Source organism: Barbus barbus (assembly GCF_936440315.1).
Source record: "Barbus barbus genome assembly, chromosome: 22".
Lineage (NCBI taxonomy): Eukaryota > Metazoa > Chordata > Actinopteri > Cypriniformes > Cyprinidae > Barbus > Barbus barbus.
Genome location: NC_136750.1, coordinates 8,423,126 through 8,442,098, shown reverse-complemented (window position 1 = coordinate 8,442,098; position 18,973 = coordinate 8,423,126). Strand labels below are relative to the sequence as shown.

Sequence of the window (18,973 nt, the reverse complement as noted above, 5' to 3'; positions counted from 1 at the left end):
CGAGCCTAGTGTGGAGAGTTTTGAGACGGAAGTTTCCACAGAATTTGCATTTTGAGATACCGTAAACCGCGTATCGTAAAACAAATCCATACATTTAACACACTTACTGTGCGGGCCATCGCTTGCAATAACACGGCAATAACACGCCGGCTGACAGCGACGATACTCCATGGCACTTGACCGCAAGGAGAACAGAGTTCCACTACTGCAGTCGAAGAAGTGCAAACGAAGAAATCCCAAAAGAAAACGATCGAAATCGGGCCAGAAAAATTGCAACAGAATGGCTAATATAGCCGCTTTGTGAAGGCAGAGAAATCTGAGGAGCAGATGGCACGTTTGCCAGTATAAGGAAGCGACGTAAGAACGTCGAAGACGGCATCCACACCATCAGCCAATGAATTGGTGTGATTCTATAAGGGCTTCAGACAATCGGCACACCCAGGGGGCGTTCCCAAAGCGTCTTAGCTTACACAGCGTTGCATGAACCTATGAAAGAGCCTTCCTTCTGATCCCAACATTAGGACAGATTGGATGAACATTATTTTTTATTTTGAATTTTTCCAGACCACGTCAGTAAGAACTTGGTCCTTTATACACTTCATTTTACCATGGATTTGATTAAAAACAAGGCAATTCAGTACAGGATTGAAACTAAAAGATGATGCTGTGCCAACTATATTGGATTTTTGTCTGTTTTGTCTTTTGTCTTTGTCTGTTATTATAGATAATTTGATATGTACTCAGTATTTATGTGTTTTTAACCTAAATCATATCATCTGTTCATCTGTGAAGGATGTAGGCTGTCAAACATACAGTAAACAGTTAGCAAAGCATACCAGTGGGCATTTCCATCATAGTAGTCCGAGTCTACAATCCGCCACACCTATTCAAATAGAGCATTCTGACGAGGGGGGTCGAAACAGCACAGAAAATAATCTATTACTTCTAAATTATATATATTTTTTTTTTTACATAAAAATCTTGATTACATTATAAGTGGACCTCAGAGACCAGTACAAACTAATTAGAAAAAGGCAGTTCATGAACCCTTTAAACCATGTTCAAAACTATTATCTTGTCAAGAGGAAACAAACCGACCAGCACTTCCCTATGTTTGATTCACTATCTATAAATATTCTGAATAAGTCTATTGATTGCCTTGAATGTAAATAGCAATTAATTTGGTTCAGCTTTGGAATATACCATTTTTCTCAATTTCCTGTGATCAGTGGGGTCCAACAATGAGGCAATTAACCACTGTGTGTGGGGAAGTGTTGAGAGTGCCATTTTTGGGGATTGCTTTGTTAAACACTGGGGTACGTTTAGTGCTCTGGGCCTGTTGAATGGGTTTTATGTAAACTGCTACAGCACTGAAAGAGCTCCTGGGATGAAGCAATAATGTGTGATTTGTGACATAGTGCCCAGTGGCTGTTCAAACAGCTTTGAAAAACAGAAGGTTCTAAAATGGTCTTTTCATAAAACACTGAAAAGTGGTTAAATGTTTTGAAGTTGCCAGTGCTTCATTGTGTTCTAACAAAGGCAAAAATGATAAAATAATGTGCTGAGCCTATTTCAATTTTAAATGCTTCAATGAGGCTATTTGGACACAATTTTTGGACAATACCGATGATTCATGTGATGACAGAAAAGATGGTAAATTTGATGTTGACAGCAGGGCTTGCATGCTAACAATGGGGAAGTTGTGGCCTAATGGTTAGAGAGAATCCAAAGGTTGCGAGTTCGAGTCTCGGGTCCGGCAGGGATTGTAGGTGGGGGGAGTGAATGTTCAGAGCTCTCTCCACCCTCAATACCATGACTGAGGTGCCCTTGAGCAAGGCACTGAACCCCCAACTGCTCCCTGGGCGCCGCAGCATAAATGGCAGAACTAGCTCATACCCATATTATAACCAGCTTAAACCAGCTCATGACCAGCTAAGTACCAGCTTAAACCAGCTGACATGCTTCAAAACATACCTAACCAGCATGCTTTTTTGTTTGTTTTTTCAACAGGGTAGTCTGTACAAACCCAATGACATCTAAATTAATTGTAAGATATAGAAATAGTTGCATTCTGGGAACAAACCTGAGTTATTGGATTGGTTGCTGACCAGCACAGACAATGGAAGAGTAAATGGCTCCACTCGTTCCAAAGATCCATTTGAAGGCCATTGATGTGTTTCATTGTCACGTGCAACAACTTTTGACGAGAGTTCAGGAGGCTTTTGGGCCGTGCTGGCAAGTAATGTGAGTACAGAGGAAAATGCAGGTTGTTCCCTACTACCCTTTGACGAGCCTGTGGGACCTGATTGGACTACAGGAGCTGGATTCCTGTCTGTCATATGGAAGCCGCCAAACAAATGGGTTGAGGAGGGTGATGTGGCCGCATCCAGAAATGATCCAGAGGCTTCATGACTCAAGTCATCTAAAAAGAGAGAAAGAGAATAATATAAATGTATCCCAGGGCAGTCCAATCTTTTCTTTTCAGAATCACAGTTTGTTCATTTTGAGGAAAACTTTTATACACTGTAATTTCAATCTGCTATTCAGAATGTGTTTCCTTGAGGAGATGGAGGCACTCAAAATTACAGCTCTCAACATGCTTTTGACAATACAAAATACTTTTTTCAACACATCAATAAATATGATGATGCTGAAAGAGCACTGAAAAGACCTGAAAGACATTAGTCTCATAAGGATGCTGTAGGTGTAATTTGGGGCTACGATCAATTCATCCTCCCAAATATGTCAATCAGTCATAATTTAAACAGAACTTTCTCAGCTATCATTAGTTTGGAACCACATTTAAAACAAAAAAATGATAGTCAATATATTTGGGATAATACTTATTCAGTTATATTTTATAATGACATGTTGAATTCAACCAAGACAATATGCATGAAAAATACATTAACCAAAGCAACGTCTAATCTTTGGATCACTAGTGACCAAACATCTGTGTCACCATAGAATAGATGCTAAAAGATGAATGACTGATATAAAATTCACATTTATATGCTGACTGAACAGAGACCCTTCAAAGGATTTTTGCTGGCACCCATCAACAATTATTTCTTTACCAGTTTCTGCTGTCGCTCTGATATGTTCTATATCTGGAGGCCACTATGATTCAGTCACATGAATCTGCAAGCTCTACATATTCTACACACTGTGTAAAGTAGTTGTTTATGAATTCCTGACTCTAGCAAAATGAACTGCTTCATATACTGCATGCTAAATTGACAGGTTCTTCTACAGCTGTTATGAGCTGCTGAGGAAGGAATACAGGATGACGAAGGATGAAGAATAAACAGGTTATTTTAATCATGCAGCTGAATTAACAACAGAAATAGCAGCTTAAACATAACTTTACTTTGTAGACTCGATGAAGGCTAGAACCAAACTGAATCATTATAAAGGAACAGGAACAAAGGAGTAAACGAGATAATTAACACAAAACAGGTGAATATGATGAATGATTAACTAAACTAGGACAGGAACTACCAAACAAGGGCAAAACAGAACTGAAAGGATACAGACACGTGATAGATATCGCCCCCCTCCAGGAAGGTGCGTCCCGTAACATGGGGGGGGGGGCACATATAGGCCCTGACTATATGTATCTTCCATTATTTTTAGAAGCTTTTACCAAACCAAACTATATTAATCGGTATTGTTTCTGCTTATATATTGTTTGAAATATCTCTGTAACCGAAATACCTGTTTATATACCTCTCAGCCTTACTTTATATGTCCTTTAGTGGTGCAGTGAAGCTTTACATGTAGAGAGAAGCATCAAGGCTGTGTTTCTTCCTTCTGGCAGACCTGTTCTGTCTGCCCACTGAGAAAAACAAGGTAAAATAAAAAAAGAGAAAGTGCTATACTGAAGTACTGAAAATACAGTCTTTCTGTCTCTTAACAGGCACACAAGCAAGATAATAAAACATTAGATATCAACAAATATTTATGATGATTTTAAAATGCATTTACCTGATAAATAAATAAATATATATAATATATATAATTTATTATGTATGTGCACCAGGAAAAAAAAATGCAAGCACATGTATGTATTTGTTTAGTTTCATATTTTGTCACTCTATACCTATTAATTCATTCAGATATCATTCTGACTCCATACAAAGTGGCATACAATTGTCTGGCTACTTATTCCTGCTTGATCACCAGTTCACCGAGGGTTTCAGGAGATGAAAGGGTGTCAGTAAATTACTTTCATTAAACCTTGTCCTTTAATTACCCAACAATTAATTCCATTTAAATCTCAGAATAAACGCTGAGCGGTGCTGTGACAGAACCTACAATGGAGACAATGTTCCTATGAACAACAGATCACAATAACTCAAGTAAATAATCTGACTGCCATTCAACACTCATTAATATCATCCTCACAGATAGTTCGTTATTAGTGATAATCAATCAATAATCAAAGAAGAAGAAGCTGTTCCTGTGCCTAGATATTCTAGTGCATAGACTTATAATGCAGCCTAGCGTGACTCAAAAGGGGAAGAGAGTTTGAGAGAAAAGACAGCATGATTATTGGGATGAACGCATCTGGCATCATGCTATTTCTGTGCTTAAATTACCATTTAACAGACAGTAGTCTCTTCTATAAGCCTACAACATTATTTTTTAACAGGCCAATAGATTTGAATTTTGATTTCACACGTGCTTAATTAACAGACTGGCACATTTGCAACAAGTTAATGGCTGAACATTACTGGATGTCTAAAAAAAATACCTAATAATATCATAATAATAATGTAAGTTCTGGAGATAAAAAAGAATAAAATATATTTATTAATCAACAAGGAAACCCCCCCAAAAGCTAGTTGTTTTATAATTATTATAATTATTAATATTTTAAAGAGACATTCAAACCTGACATGTGAAATGCCAGGCTGGCAGTTAAATTGCTTTAATGATTAGTTTTTTTACGAACATGCAGCTTTTCACTTCACAAGACATTACTTGATGGGCTGGAGTCACGTGGATTACTTGTGGATGGTTGTGATGCTTTTTCATCAGCAATTTGAACCTCTTATTTTGATAGCACCTATTCACTGAGGATCCATTTGTGAGCAAGGCCTTGTCCACACTAATACATTTTCATTTGAAAACGCATCTTTTTCTCTCCATTTTGGCCTTCCGTCCACACTGAGACGGCATTTTTGTAGAAGAAAAACTTTTTAAAATCGATCTCCAAAGTGTATTGAAAATGCCAATTTCACATTGTAGTGTGGACTGTGAAAACAATGACGCATGTTTAGTCATGTGACACATATTGTACCAATACATATCTTTGTTTATACCGGTATTGTGCCTGTTATGTGCTATTCGCTTTCACACTATTGCTACAGATGTGTTACTTTATACACTCTTCATTTCACAGTCCTGCAAAGATGACAGAAAATTTACTCGCGAGTCGCGAGTGCTGTTTGCGGCAAAACATGAGGGCAGTTGCATTTTAGATCAGACACATCAGTGAATAGTGAGTTATTTTCCTAAAAATAATCCTGTCAGATGAATTGCATGAAAACATATCATGCCTGTTCCGTCTGTATTGTCTCAGTGAGATTTTTTGAAGCTTAATACATGTGCAGTTAAACGAATTTAACATTTTCTGATGTTTCAGTGTAACTGACAAACTTTTGGAAAACGCTTGAAAACGCTAGTATGGACAGAGAGCGTTTTAAAATGAAAATTCTGTTTTCAAATGCATTCGGATTAATGTAGATGTCACACAAGTGATATAATGCTAAATTTCTCCAAATCTGTTCTAAAAAAGAAACAAACTTATCTTCATATTGGATGGCCTGAGAGTGTTCATTGTTGAGTACCTATTCCTTTCAAAGGAGATGTTATAGTGGGATATCTTTCCAGGTTCCTATCTGTGTCCCGCTTTCTGTATATCTCTCTAGAGGACACCTGTAGGTGCTAATAGACCAGGGCTGAGGACTAGAGAGCTTGGGCTGGCGATTATGCAATCAGCCCAGAAGGTTCTATTGTTCAGTTTTGTTACATACACTAAGGAACAGTGAAGGTCATGGTGTCCCTCTGTCCCATACTTCACACACCATAAGCTGACACACTTCTCTGTTTCCCTGTGGGGTGTGTGTGCTTTTCCTATTCAGTTTATAAAACACTACACTCGCTAATGAAAAATACATTCCTAAAAGACAGTTTCTGCAAAGGATAAAACACACAGGAGAGAAGAATGACAAATGAGATATCTTTAATAGCTCAGCTGTTTCTTCTAGACAACAATGAACTCAACATCAGTTCAATTAATGCAGCAAATTGCTACTTTGCTCGGCAAGCATAAATGACTAAACTCTGCTCCAGGTTGTGCCTAATAAACACCACTTAATAAGTTATTCATCATTGTGAATATTATTCCATGTTTCTTTGTAAATCCAGTAAATAATAAAAAGTAGTCCTGCTCACCACAGTATATAAATAGTATTGTTACCTACCCAGGCTCACTAGAAAAACTTGCAATATTGCAAAGTGACCCTAGCCTGTTCAGTTTTATCCGAAATGAATGAGAAATCTGGCAATGTTTTATTATGTTGGTTCTTGTATCGCAGCAGTTTGGAAATGAAATGCCTTGTGGGAGCTGCTAAAAGGATAATTCTCTCAAGTTTAAAAACAATCTTATTTAAAAATAATAAACCACTTACACTAAACCCTACACTGAACTGTAAAACCTAAACTTGTACCTACTGTGCAAGTTTGCTACATCAAAAAAGCCATGTAGATGGTTACGTGATGTAAACATCACAAATCATGCACTATGGTAAGAGTGTGTTAAGGTCATAGTATTTTCTAAGGAACCGAATAAAAATAAGTCTTTATTAATCGATAATAATTAATTGCTGCTAGGGCACAGGCCTCATCAACCCTGGTCATGTCACCTGGGTGAGGGTGTATAGTAGTCAAAAGACCTGAAACACCCTTTAATGCCCTAGTGTTGTACAGTTGGGCAAAAAAGTATTTAGTCTGCCACCAATTGTGCAAGTTCTCCCACTTAAAAAGATGAGAGAGGCCTGTAATTTTCATCATAGGTACATTTCAACTATGAGAGACAGAATGGGGGGAAAGAATCCAGGAAATCACATTGTAGGATTTTTAATGAATTAATTGGTAAATTCCTCTGTAAAATAAGTATTTGGTCACCTACAAACAAGCAAGATTTCTGGCTCTCACGATGCCACAAACTCCACTATGGCCAAGACCAAAGAGCTGTCGAAGGACACCAAAAACAAAATTGTAGACCTGCACCAGGCTGGGAAGGCTGAATCTTCAATAGGCAAGCAGCTTGGTGTGAAGAAATCAACCGTGGGAGCAATTATTAGAAAATGGAAGACATACAAGACCACTGATAATCTCCCTCGATCTGGGGCTCCACGCAAGATCTCACCCCGTGGGGTCAAAATGATCACAAGAACGGTGAGCAAAAATCCCAGAACCACACGGGGGGACCTAGTGAATGACCTGCAGAGAGCTGGGACCAAAGTAACAAAGGCTACCATCAGTAACACACTACGCCGCCAGGGACTCAAATCCTGCAGTGCCAGACGTGTCCCCCTGCTTAAGCCATTACATGTCCGGGGCCATCTGAAGTTTGCTAGAGAACATTTGGATGATCCAGAAGAGGATTGGGAGAATGTCATATGGTCAGATGAAACCAAAATAGAACTTTTTGGTAAAAACTCATCTCGTCGTGTTTGGAGGAGAAAGAATGCTGAGTTGCATCCAAAAAACACCATACCTACTGTGAAGCATGGGGGTGGAAACATCATGCTTTGGGGCTGTTTTTCTGCAAAGGGACCAGGACGACTGATCCGTGTAAAGGAAAGAATGTATCGTGAGATTGTGAGTGAAAACCTCCTTCCATCAGCAAGGGCATTGAAGATGAAATGTGACTGGGTCTTTCAGCATGGCAATGATCCCAAACACACCGCCCGGGCAACGAAGGAGTGGCTTCGTAAGAAGCATTTCAAGGTCCTGGAGTGGCCTAGCCAGTCTCCAGATCTCAACCTCATAGAAAATCTTTGGAGGGAGTTGAAAGTCCGTGTTGCCCAGCGACAGCCCCAAAACATCACTGCTCTAGAGGAGATCTGCATGGAGGAATGGGCCAAAATACCAGCAACAGTGTGTGAAAACCTTGTGAAGACTTCCAGAAAAGTTTGACCTCTGTCATTGCCAACAAAGTATTGAGATGAACGTTTGTTATTAACCAAATACTTATTTTCCACCATAATTTGAAAATAAATTCTTTAAAAATCAGACAATGTGATTTCCTGGATTCGTTCCCCCCATTCTTTCTCTCATAGTTGAAGTGTACCTATGATGAAAATTGCAGGCCTCTCTCATCTTTTTAAGTGGGAGAACTTGCAAAATTGGTGGCTGACTAAATACTTTTTTGCCCAACTGTATCACAAAGATGTTTATACTACTGTTTGGTACACCAGTGACTACCAGGAAAAGTCTGGTTGACAACAAAGAAAGTTTGATAATGAATGGAAAGGCCATTCACAGCCTGGAACGAAGAAAAACAGCAAACTGGGGTGCGTGGATTAGCTGACCTAACTGCAGCTCCTGTGAAGGAGATCCTAACATAGACCTGTCATTGGAAACAATAGCCAAAGGTGATGTGGAGAGGAGACTGCAGAAAATAATATCAATGGTCATGACAGTTGCAGCTGGGAGATTTGGCAGAAGAAAAGGTTGGAGAGCCAAGTTTTGGCCCGTGAAGTTTGGGTGTCAGGACTTTGCAGGACAGTTGCTATGCAGGGCATACACAAAACTTAGAAAAATAGGAGAAAGATGAAGAAGAGCCATTTATGCCACCACAGACACAACCAAGAAAGCATCAGATGGCTCTGGCTAAAGAGGGCAGGTTCGTGAGTTGCTGCTAAGGCACAGTCTGCACTCTTAAAAATAAAAGTGCTTCACGATGCCATAGAAGAACCTGTTTTGTCTAAATGGTTCCATAAAGAACCTTTAACATCTGAAGAACCTTTCTGTTTCACAAAAGATTTTTGTGGTGAACGAAGGTTCTTCAGATTACAAAAAGGTAAGAAAGAGTTGATTCTTTAAAGAACCTTTGACTGAATAGCATCGCTTGAAGAACCTTTTGAAGCACCTTTATTTTTAAGAGTGTGGTGTTTGATCAGCCCTAAACGGGTCACCTGGATGAGGGGGTATGATATTCGAAATACCCAAAATACCCTGTAACAATAAGTAATATCAGAGAGTATGTATGAGAGCATCACAAATATATTTCTGAAAGCATTTTATTATTATTTTGTATTATTATTATTATTTTATGTTTGTCTCAGTATTCCATTTGCTATGACTGAGATTTTTCATAATTGCTCAAATGTTTCAAAAAACAAACAAAACAACTTTGTTTCTCACTTCCGCTTGTCACGGAGATGAAAAGATGAACAATATTTCCATGTTTTGTTCAGTTTTGTTTTGTTTTGTTTTGTTTGAACTATGTAACTGAAAACGTTGCTCTTTCTCAATCAACACCAAATACAAGAGTACTGAGACAAGATCCACTGGAAATAAAACTGCAACTGCAAAATAATTATATCTGTTGTATTTTATTTAATTTGTAAAGTGTTAAACACATATATATGCAGTGGCTATTTATATAAATGCAGCGTGTGGCATTATTGATTTGCAAAGATAATTCAATAATACTTTGCCGTTTTTTTACTTTTAAAGCTATTTTTCCCAACATAGTAATAACATAGTTTTATGATCTGATGGTAACATTTCTGCATAGTAAAATGATAACAAGCAAATTAAACCTTAAAGGTGTAAGTGGATAGTCTGGTGGTGACTCACACTTCTACAGTATAAGTAGCCTAGCCTGCTCTCAGCTGCTTGCAGAATCCAGTAACAAGTAATGTTTTTGCTTTTGTAGTGCAAAGATTGCTGAGTAATCGGTGGCAAATAAGCACACTGTCAAATTATTCTATTGATTTAGGGTCATCCTAAATGGTCCTCATTCATTCATATGTAGCATTGGAAAGTTTGATTCTTTAGTGAACAGTTTCATCTTAAACATCTCTCTCTCTCTCTCGTGCACCTTTTCTCTCGAGTAGCACATTGGTTCATCCTAAACTGACCCCTCTTTTATATGTATCAGTGGAAAGTCATATTCATTTTAGTGATTTGGTTTGTCCTAAATGGTCCTCTCTCTCCCATGTAACTTTGGAAAGTCTGATTCATTATACTGGTAACACTTTAGAATAGGGACCAATACTCATTATTAACTTGCTTGTTATCATGTCTCTTAATAACATATTAGCTGTTTATTAGTACTTATAAAGAACCTATTCTGCATGATCATATTTGACATCCCTAATCCTACCCAATACCTAAACTTAACAAAAATCTTACTAACTATTAATAAGCAGCAAATTAGGAGTTTATTGAGGCAAAAGTCGTAGTTAATGGTTTGTTAATAGTGAGAATTGGACCTTAAAATAAAGTGTGACCATTATAGTGAATCGCATCACTTGGGCGGTTATTGTGAATGAACAGATAACATTGATAATCAAACCACTGAACAGGATTCATCGATTTGAGTCCTTTACCATTCAAGGTATTTTTATTATTTTTTTTGTAGTGAACTATTTAGTTAATTAGTATGTTTAAATTAGGCAGTATTCTAATAATTCATAAAACTATGTCTCTGAATGATTAATATAATTGGATAATAATGCAACCGCTTGACAAGTTGCAGTTTCAAAGTAGCTTGTGAAGGAGAAAGAGAATAGAGGTCCACCTTATTTCACCAAGGTCCACCCACTTGGAGATTTCTGGCCTTGTCATCGAAATATATCTGAGAACTCTATTAAGTAATAAAACAGCAACCTCTGAGCAATAACACTTTCTTTCAATAATTTTTTTTTTCCACCTTCAAGCCTAGCTTTCTCACACATAATCCCTTCTGTGTTACTTTAGGGAGGACAAGCTTGCTGGCTTGAATATGAACTAATGAACGAGATGGATTTCTCCAATATATCATCATCTTCATTTACTAAGAAACCATGCCAGCATTGAGACCCTGGAGTTTAGTCACACCATAACAGATCACACACACTCATAAACTCCATAAACCAAAATCTCTACTACGAGAAAACAGCAGGCAGTAGACTGATAGCTAGATCAGCCAGCTGAGAGGTAAAAGCTATGCTCAGCTGTTATTAAAAATAAAGCTATAAGAAACTAAACTGTATATATGGGTCCTGTATCCTTGGATCGCCATGTTCTAAATCATTCTTTCACAAGGCTCCTGGGACAAGAGAGCATGCTGAACTTGAACTTTTTAAAAATTGACCTGTCAATGAAAAGGCGCCCACTGAGTCTTGGTGACTAGTGATCATTAAACGAATCTGACATATCCATACTGGGGTCATTTAAACCAATGGAATGACTTGCTGACTCTACGGTATTCAGGCCTTAACCTTTATGCAGTTCTTTACAAACCAGGGTCAAAAAATAACAATAATGGGGGCAAATAATATTCCCCAAAATTCAAGATATAGGGCTAACTGGACTGTTCCTAAATAGAATAAGATGCAAAGTGGACCATACTTCTTGTCAAAGCCTGGCTCTGCAATTTTACCGCATACAACACCTTTTGATCAATCATTACTATATTAAGTTGCCTAATGGTTAAAGATCTGAGCTGGCACCTTTTGGTAACTTTTTGAATAAAGGTGTCAGCTAAATATTAAATTAATAATGGTAATTAGCACTGTGGAAATTACTACAGATCAGAGTACTGAACGAAAAGACTGTTGTAAGAGTTTCCTCCTTTGGGAGAAATTTGGGGGATATTAAGGCTATCTTTACTAATATATCAAAGTAAAGAAACTCAGCTATGGGATATATTGGGAGTGTCTGGAACAACTTGAGGGTGAGTAAATGATGACAAAATAATTTTGGGGGTGAATTATCCCATTTAAGGTTAGGGGTTTGTTCATATTACTATCACTAATGTGTGCGATAATAATAGTGCATTACTCAAACTACTGTGAGGGATGGACAACTGGATCAGAAAGCAAAGTACAGATTAGTGATGGAAACTAGCTCAAACTTGAACCCAGCAAAGAGACTCTCCCACGAAGGTACTGCACATCAGCAGAGTGCAATCTGTGCCACAGTACACTGACCTAAATAATTAAAATATATATATATATCAGAACTTCAGCCTACTTTGGTACCTTGCTGAGTGAGAGAACAGGCCTGAAGCAGTCAGATATCCTGTGAGAATGTTGGATAGACCTATATCTTTGACCACTGCAGAGTTTAACAACTGCACTGAATACCAACACATATAAGTTATATCTGAGGAAGAATTCAGGGGTGCAGGGTTGCTTTTCCCCCATCATGAAGGTGACAGTTTTTTGTGATATTTTATGTATTATTTTTAACTTCTTGTGTTGTCATGGACTTGGAAATGTAATCTGGATTAAGTACCCACCAGTTACAGTTACTCATAATTCTACTACATTGCATTTTGTTAACATAACCAGACTTCAGTTTCTTTTTTTATGGATTACTTGATTACATTCCGATTAACTAGTACTATTACTACAAAGTAATTTATTTTGTAAGGCTTCTTTTTTTTGTTACTTAATACTTTCCCTGACTGGTAAAAATATTGGCATGGAACAAGAATCTTTTGTGTACTAACTGACCCTATATTCAGTCTATTTTTACTATCAAATCATTACAGAGGCCATTGTCAGCTTGCTCTGCTTTTATGGACTGTTATGAAATATATAGGCTATAATCTATTAATATCAGAGACTCTTTACTACCACTTGCAGCTCCGAAGGTATATAGAGTACAATGTGTAGGAGGAGAAGAGGGGAGAGTGCCAGATTGTTCTAAAATACTGAGAGAGTGAGTATTTTCATTTTGAATGCAGGTGTCTCTTAAGTAATGCATGAACCTTTTCTAACCCCATATAGTTTAAAGTGCTGCATATATACAGCACTGCAATAAATTTAAAATAGTACAGACACATTCACAGATCAGGTATACTGAAAGAAAAATGAACGACATTTTAAAGTTTAATTGATGTGCATTGTCGTAATACAAGACAAATACAAGACATGTGCATTGTCGTAATACACACAAGACAAAGATGGCGGTGCGAACACATCGCGAGGCTCAGTGTCTTACCAGATTTCGGAAAATAGTGTTAATTTACCTGGTTATTTCATTCGTGTTCGCGCGATCCAGTTATGCGAACTACAGCTATAGTAAACAGTCACTTTTGGACATCAACAAACAGTGTTCCAACATAGTTTTAGATCATCCTTTCGACTTCAGCGAACTCCCGCCGGAGCTACCGAGATCACCGCGGACAAGCGGATCACTCGTACCGACCGGAAGTGCTCGGCGTCGGCGTCGAGACCGTAAACAAAGACGGGGAAAGCGTGGAGGGCTGCGTGCTAAGCTAAGGCTAAACCCACATCGACCAGCTCTGCCCAGCATCTTCCTTGCCAATGTACGGTCTCTGATGAACAAGATGGACGAACTAAAGATCTGGACCCTCACACAGAAATGGCTTATGGACTGTAATGTTATGTTCTTCACTGAAACATGGCTCTGCAACGATGTCCCAAACAGCGTGGTGCATATGGATGGACGCTCTCTCTTCAGGGCTGACAGAGTAGCAGCAACCTCTGGTAAAAACAAGGGTGGTGGAGTATGCATTTATGTAAATAAATCATGGTGTAAAGACTCTGTCATTGTTGATACCTACTGCTCTGCTGAGCTGGAGTTCCTGATTATCAAGTGCAGGCCATTCTATCTACCACGTGAGTTCACTTGCATTGTTGCTGCTGCAGTTTATGTACCTCCGGACGCTAATGCTAACGTGGCTATGAAAGAACTTTGTGCTGCTATTAGCAAATTACAAACCCTGCACCCGGATGGAGCCTTTATTGTTGCTGGGGACTTCAATCACTGCACTCTTAGATCTGTTCTCCCTAAATGTAATCAAAATGTCTCCTGCACTACAAGGGGACATAAAACATTGGACCACGTTTATACTAATGTGAGTGATGCCTACAAAGTCACACCCCTCCCCCACCTGGGTCAGTCTGATCACCTCTCTTTGTTCCTGCTCCCCAAGTATACCCCGGTCATCAAATGTGTGAAACCTACAACAAGGACTGTTAAAATCTGGCTGGGAGGTGCTGACTCCACTCTTCAACATCAATTCCAGCACACAGACTGGAGTGAGTTTGCTGCCCGGGCCACCACAAACTCTCAGATTAACATTGACATTTACACCAACTCTGTCATGGAGCACATCAACAGCTGTGTGAGCAGAGTGACTACACACAAAAAAATACAAATCTTCCCCAATCAGAAGCCCTGGATGAACAGAGAGGTTCGCCTCCTGCTCAAAGCAAGAGATGCAGCCTTCAGGTCTGGAGACCAAGAGGCTTACAGCTCAGCCAGAGCCAACCTGAGGAAGGGTATCTGCCAGGCCAAAATCACACACAAACAGAAGATTGAAGATCACTTCAATTCTTCAGACCCCCGGCGTATGTGGCAAGGCATACAATCTATCACAGATTACAAACCACCTAACTCTGTGCCCCCCTCCAGCTCTGCCTCCCTCCCAGACGAGCTCAACCACTTTTATGCTCGTTTTGATCAAAATAATAAGGAGATCTCACTCAAAGCTGAGCATCAACCCAGTGAACTGCCTCTCACTCTCTCCACATCAGATGTTTACTCCACTTTGCGTAAGGTGAATGCACGGAAGGCAGCTGGCCCTGACGGAATACCTGGTCGTGTGCTTAAAGCCTGTGCGGAGCAGCTAGCTGAGGTCTTCACGGACATTTTCAATCTGTCCCTGGCCCAAACAACTGTCCCCACTATCTTCAAAACCTCCACCATCGTACCAGTACCGAAACACTCCACTGCCTCGGTCCCTAACGACTTCCGTCCTGTTGCACTCACCCCCATCATTGCCAAGTGTTTTGAGAAACTGGTTGCATCCCACCTAAAATCCTGTCTCCCTGCTACACTGGACCCATTCCAATTTGCCTATCGCCACAATAGGTCAACAGAGGACGCCATCTCAACAGCGCTTCACTCTGCCCTCACCCACCTGGATAGTCAAAACACACACGTGAGAATGCTGTTCATGGACTTCAGTTCTGCATTTAATACAGTAGTCCCCTCCAAGCTGATCTCCAAGCTCAGCCAGCTTGGAATCAGCACACCCATCTGCAATTGGATTCTAGATTTTCTGACTAACAGACCTCAGTCCGTCAAGTTAGATAACCTCTCCTCCTCCATCATCACCCTGAACACCGGCGTTCCACAGGGCTGCGTACTGAGCCCTCTCCTGTACTCCCTCTTCACCCATGACTGTGTTCCTGTTTATGGCTCCAACACCATAATCAAATTTGCAGATGACACCACGGTGGTAGGTCTGATCAAGGATGACGATGAGTCAGCCTACAGGGATGAGGTGCAGCACCTGGCTGTGTGGTGTGCCACCAATAATCTACAACTAAACACCCAGAAGACAAAGGAGATCATTGTGGACTTCAGGCGGACTAGGAGTCATGCACACACACCCATCTACATCAACGGAGCTGAAGTCGAGCGTGTGTCGAGTTTCAAGTTCCTTGGCATCCACATCTCTGATGACCTCACCTGGTCCCATAACACCTCCACTCTGGTCAAAAAGGCACAGCAGCGCCTTTACTTCTTAAGGAGCCTTAAGAAAGTTCACCTGAATCCCAGGATCCTTGTGGAATTCTACCGCTGTACCATTGAGAGCATACTCACGAACTGCATCTCAGTATGGTACAGCAATTGCTCCGCATCTGACCGCAAAAGCACTCCAGCGGGTGGTGAAAACTGCTCAACGGATCACCGGCACCCAGTTAACTTCCATTGAGAACATTTATTATAAGCGTTGTCTGGGCAGGGCAAGAAACATCATCAAGGATGCCTCTCACCCTAACCATGGACTTTTCACCCTCCTTCCATCCGGCAGGCGTTACAGGTGCCTATGCTCTCGCACTAGTAGGCTCAGGAAGAGCTTCTTCCCCGAGGCTGTGACACTTCTGAACGCCACACCACCAATCTAACCTGCACCTGCTTATTACTGCACTGGTCACAGTACTTTACACACACGCATTTGCACTACTCATATTTTGCACAGACTGCACATTGTCAAAGTTATTACACTATAAACTGTCTAAAGTTGTTACTGTACAAGCACAGTAAACTAATTCTATAAAATATTGCACTACTGCTATTTTGCATAGAATACATTGTTCTATCAATACTTTGCACACTCATCCAGCTGTATTTATTTTTTACCACTGTTCTCACGTTTCTGCTGTTCATAATGTGTATATATAATCTGTAATCTATATAATCTACATCGCTCTGTTCATAATGTACATACAATCCCTACATTGCATTCCTATTTATATTCTGTACATACTCTGCTCAATACTGTATATAGCAATTCCACTGTATATTCTGTAAATCATATCTTCACTTACTCTGCACTTAGATGTATATAAAACACTATATTCTTGCACTTCTGGTTAGATGCTAACTGCATTTCATTAGCTCTGTACTTGTACTCTGCATAAATGACAATAAAGTTGAATCTAATCTAATCTAATCTAAAAATACATGGGAATAGCAGCAAAACAAAACAACTTTGATTAATAGACTAGTTGTTTATTTGTTGACTTGGTTCACACTAAAGTCAAGTCGCTGTGTGCCATTTAGAACAACTACCATAAAACCCTGCATCTAAAAGCATGCATTAATTGCATTTTTCAGTAACAAATATAATGCCATTGAATTGAATATCTTCTTGTCACCCCCCTCTCTTATAAATGCATCTGTTTGCATAGTGAGGTTCCACAAACCCATTTAATAAAATAATGAGCAGTGGCAAAGCATGAGAAAGAAAGCGAGACGAGCGATCATCTGCATCTCTCACACCCAAACACTAACGTCTCCGTTGTATACCAGCACAGCTCTTCATTTCATGGATAAGAATTTCAACAGGACAGACAGAGATGGGCTACATTTCATCTAATCCCATGAAGCTTTTCTGCCTACCCATGAAAAGCAATTAAACTTGCAGTTCTTCTAAGGACTTCACAAAGGACCAAAGGTAATTTAATCTATCAAAGTCTGATCATGTTTGTGGAAGTGAATCATGTCACGAACAAGGGAGATTACAGAGGACCTCGGAAAAAGAGTTGATGTTGCTAATCAGGGTAGAAAAGGTTACAAAACCATCTCTAAAGAGTTTGGACTCCACAAATCCACAGTCAGATAGATTGTGTACAAATGGAGGAAATTCAAGACCACTGTTACCTTCTCGAGAAGTGGTCAATCAACAAAGATCTAGTCACTATTATTATTTGTATAGCGCTTTTAACAATACAAATTGTGTTAAAGCAGCTTTACATCAGCTTGATATAAAGCTGGGTGGCTTTATATCAGCTTTACAGTATTTAGACGGGGAAACAGTTGGCAAGGAGATCAAGGCAAGGCAAAATGTGTAATAGTCTGCAAGGTTGCAAAAGTTCACAGGGTAACTTCTAAGCAACAAAAGGCCTTTCTCACATTGGCTAATGTTAATGTTCATGAGCCTACTATCAGGAGAACACTGAGCAACCATGGTGTGGATGGCAGAGTTGCAAGAAGAAAGTCACTGTTCTCCAAAAAGAAAATTGCTTGCTAAAGATCACGTGGACAAGCCAGAGGACTATTGGAGAAAGGTTTAATGGATGGATGAAACCAAAATAGAACATATTGGTTTAAATGAGAAGTTATTATGTTTAGAGAAAAGAACACACTCACTGTAAAAAAAATTCAGACCTCCCTCAAAATTTTCTAGTGACTGATTATATCTAGATTTTTCCATTGGCCCAATTGAATTTCTGCTAACTGGATTTTTTCAATTGTGGCAACAGTCTGTTAACATTGGCTCAATGAGAAATAATATGTTGAGCCAACTGGGAAAAAAAGAGGTCTACCAAACCATGTTATTTGCCCAATTAAATATAAGCCACAGACTTAATAAATAAAAAAAACTCAAAATTCTCACCATAACTTTAATGATAGAAAATCCATCTGTAAATGATGTCCTGTCGCCCTTCATCAACGGCTGCGCTCTCTCGCTCTCCCGCACACAGGAATTTGAATGCACCACAACGGTTTCTCTCAGGCGCAAGCATACACGCGTTTGCCGGAAAGCTTGTTGCGCCAACACAGATTTTTCACTTCTGCTGGATAGATTGGCTGAGCACAATTTAATATGTTCGGTGAATGTATATTTTTCAATTTAACATAAGACCTTCAGCAAAAATTACTACAATGCATTTTTTTGTTTGGGGACAATTATTGGGAAGCAATTTGTTGAGTCAATATTTATTTGCCAGTTCCCACAATTTTTCAAAATGTATTTTTTTTACAGTGCTGCATTCCGGCTTAAGAATCTTAAGAATCCCATCTGTGAAACATGGTGGTGGTATGACTTGGGCCTGTTTTGCTGCATCTTAGCCAGGACAGCCTGCCATCATTGATGGAACAATGAATTCTGAATTGTACCAGCAAATTCTAAAGGAAAATGTCAGGACATCTGTTTAAGAACAGAGTCTCAATAGAACGTGGGTCATGCAGCAAGACAACAACCCCAAGCACACAAGTTATTCTGCCAAATAATGGTTAAAGAAGAACAAAGTTAATGTTTTGGAATGGCTGAGTCAAACTCTAGACCTTAATTCAATTCAAATGTTGTGGAAGGACCTAAGCAAACAGTTCATAGGAGGAAGCCCACCGACATCACAGAGTTTAACTGGTTTTGCACTAAGGAATGGACTAAAACTACTACATGTTATTGTGCAGG

General features: G+C 39.4%; 1 protein-coding gene across 1 annotated transcript in view; it reads right to left on the bottom strand.

Annotated features, from left to right (window-relative positions):
- Positions 1-18,973, bottom strand: part of LOC306888317 (UPF0606 protein KIAA1549L-like) — a gene marked incomplete at both ends in the record, with an annotated part of 105,583 nt that overhangs the window by 62,452 nt on the left and 24,158 nt on the right. Inside the window, one exon of the mRNA XM_079446533.1 lies at positions 2,084-2,422. Within this exon, the coding sequence (XP_079302659.1) occupies positions 2,084-2,422 (339 nt within the window). The remainder of the gene's footprint in view (positions 1-2,083; positions 2,423-18,973) is intronic.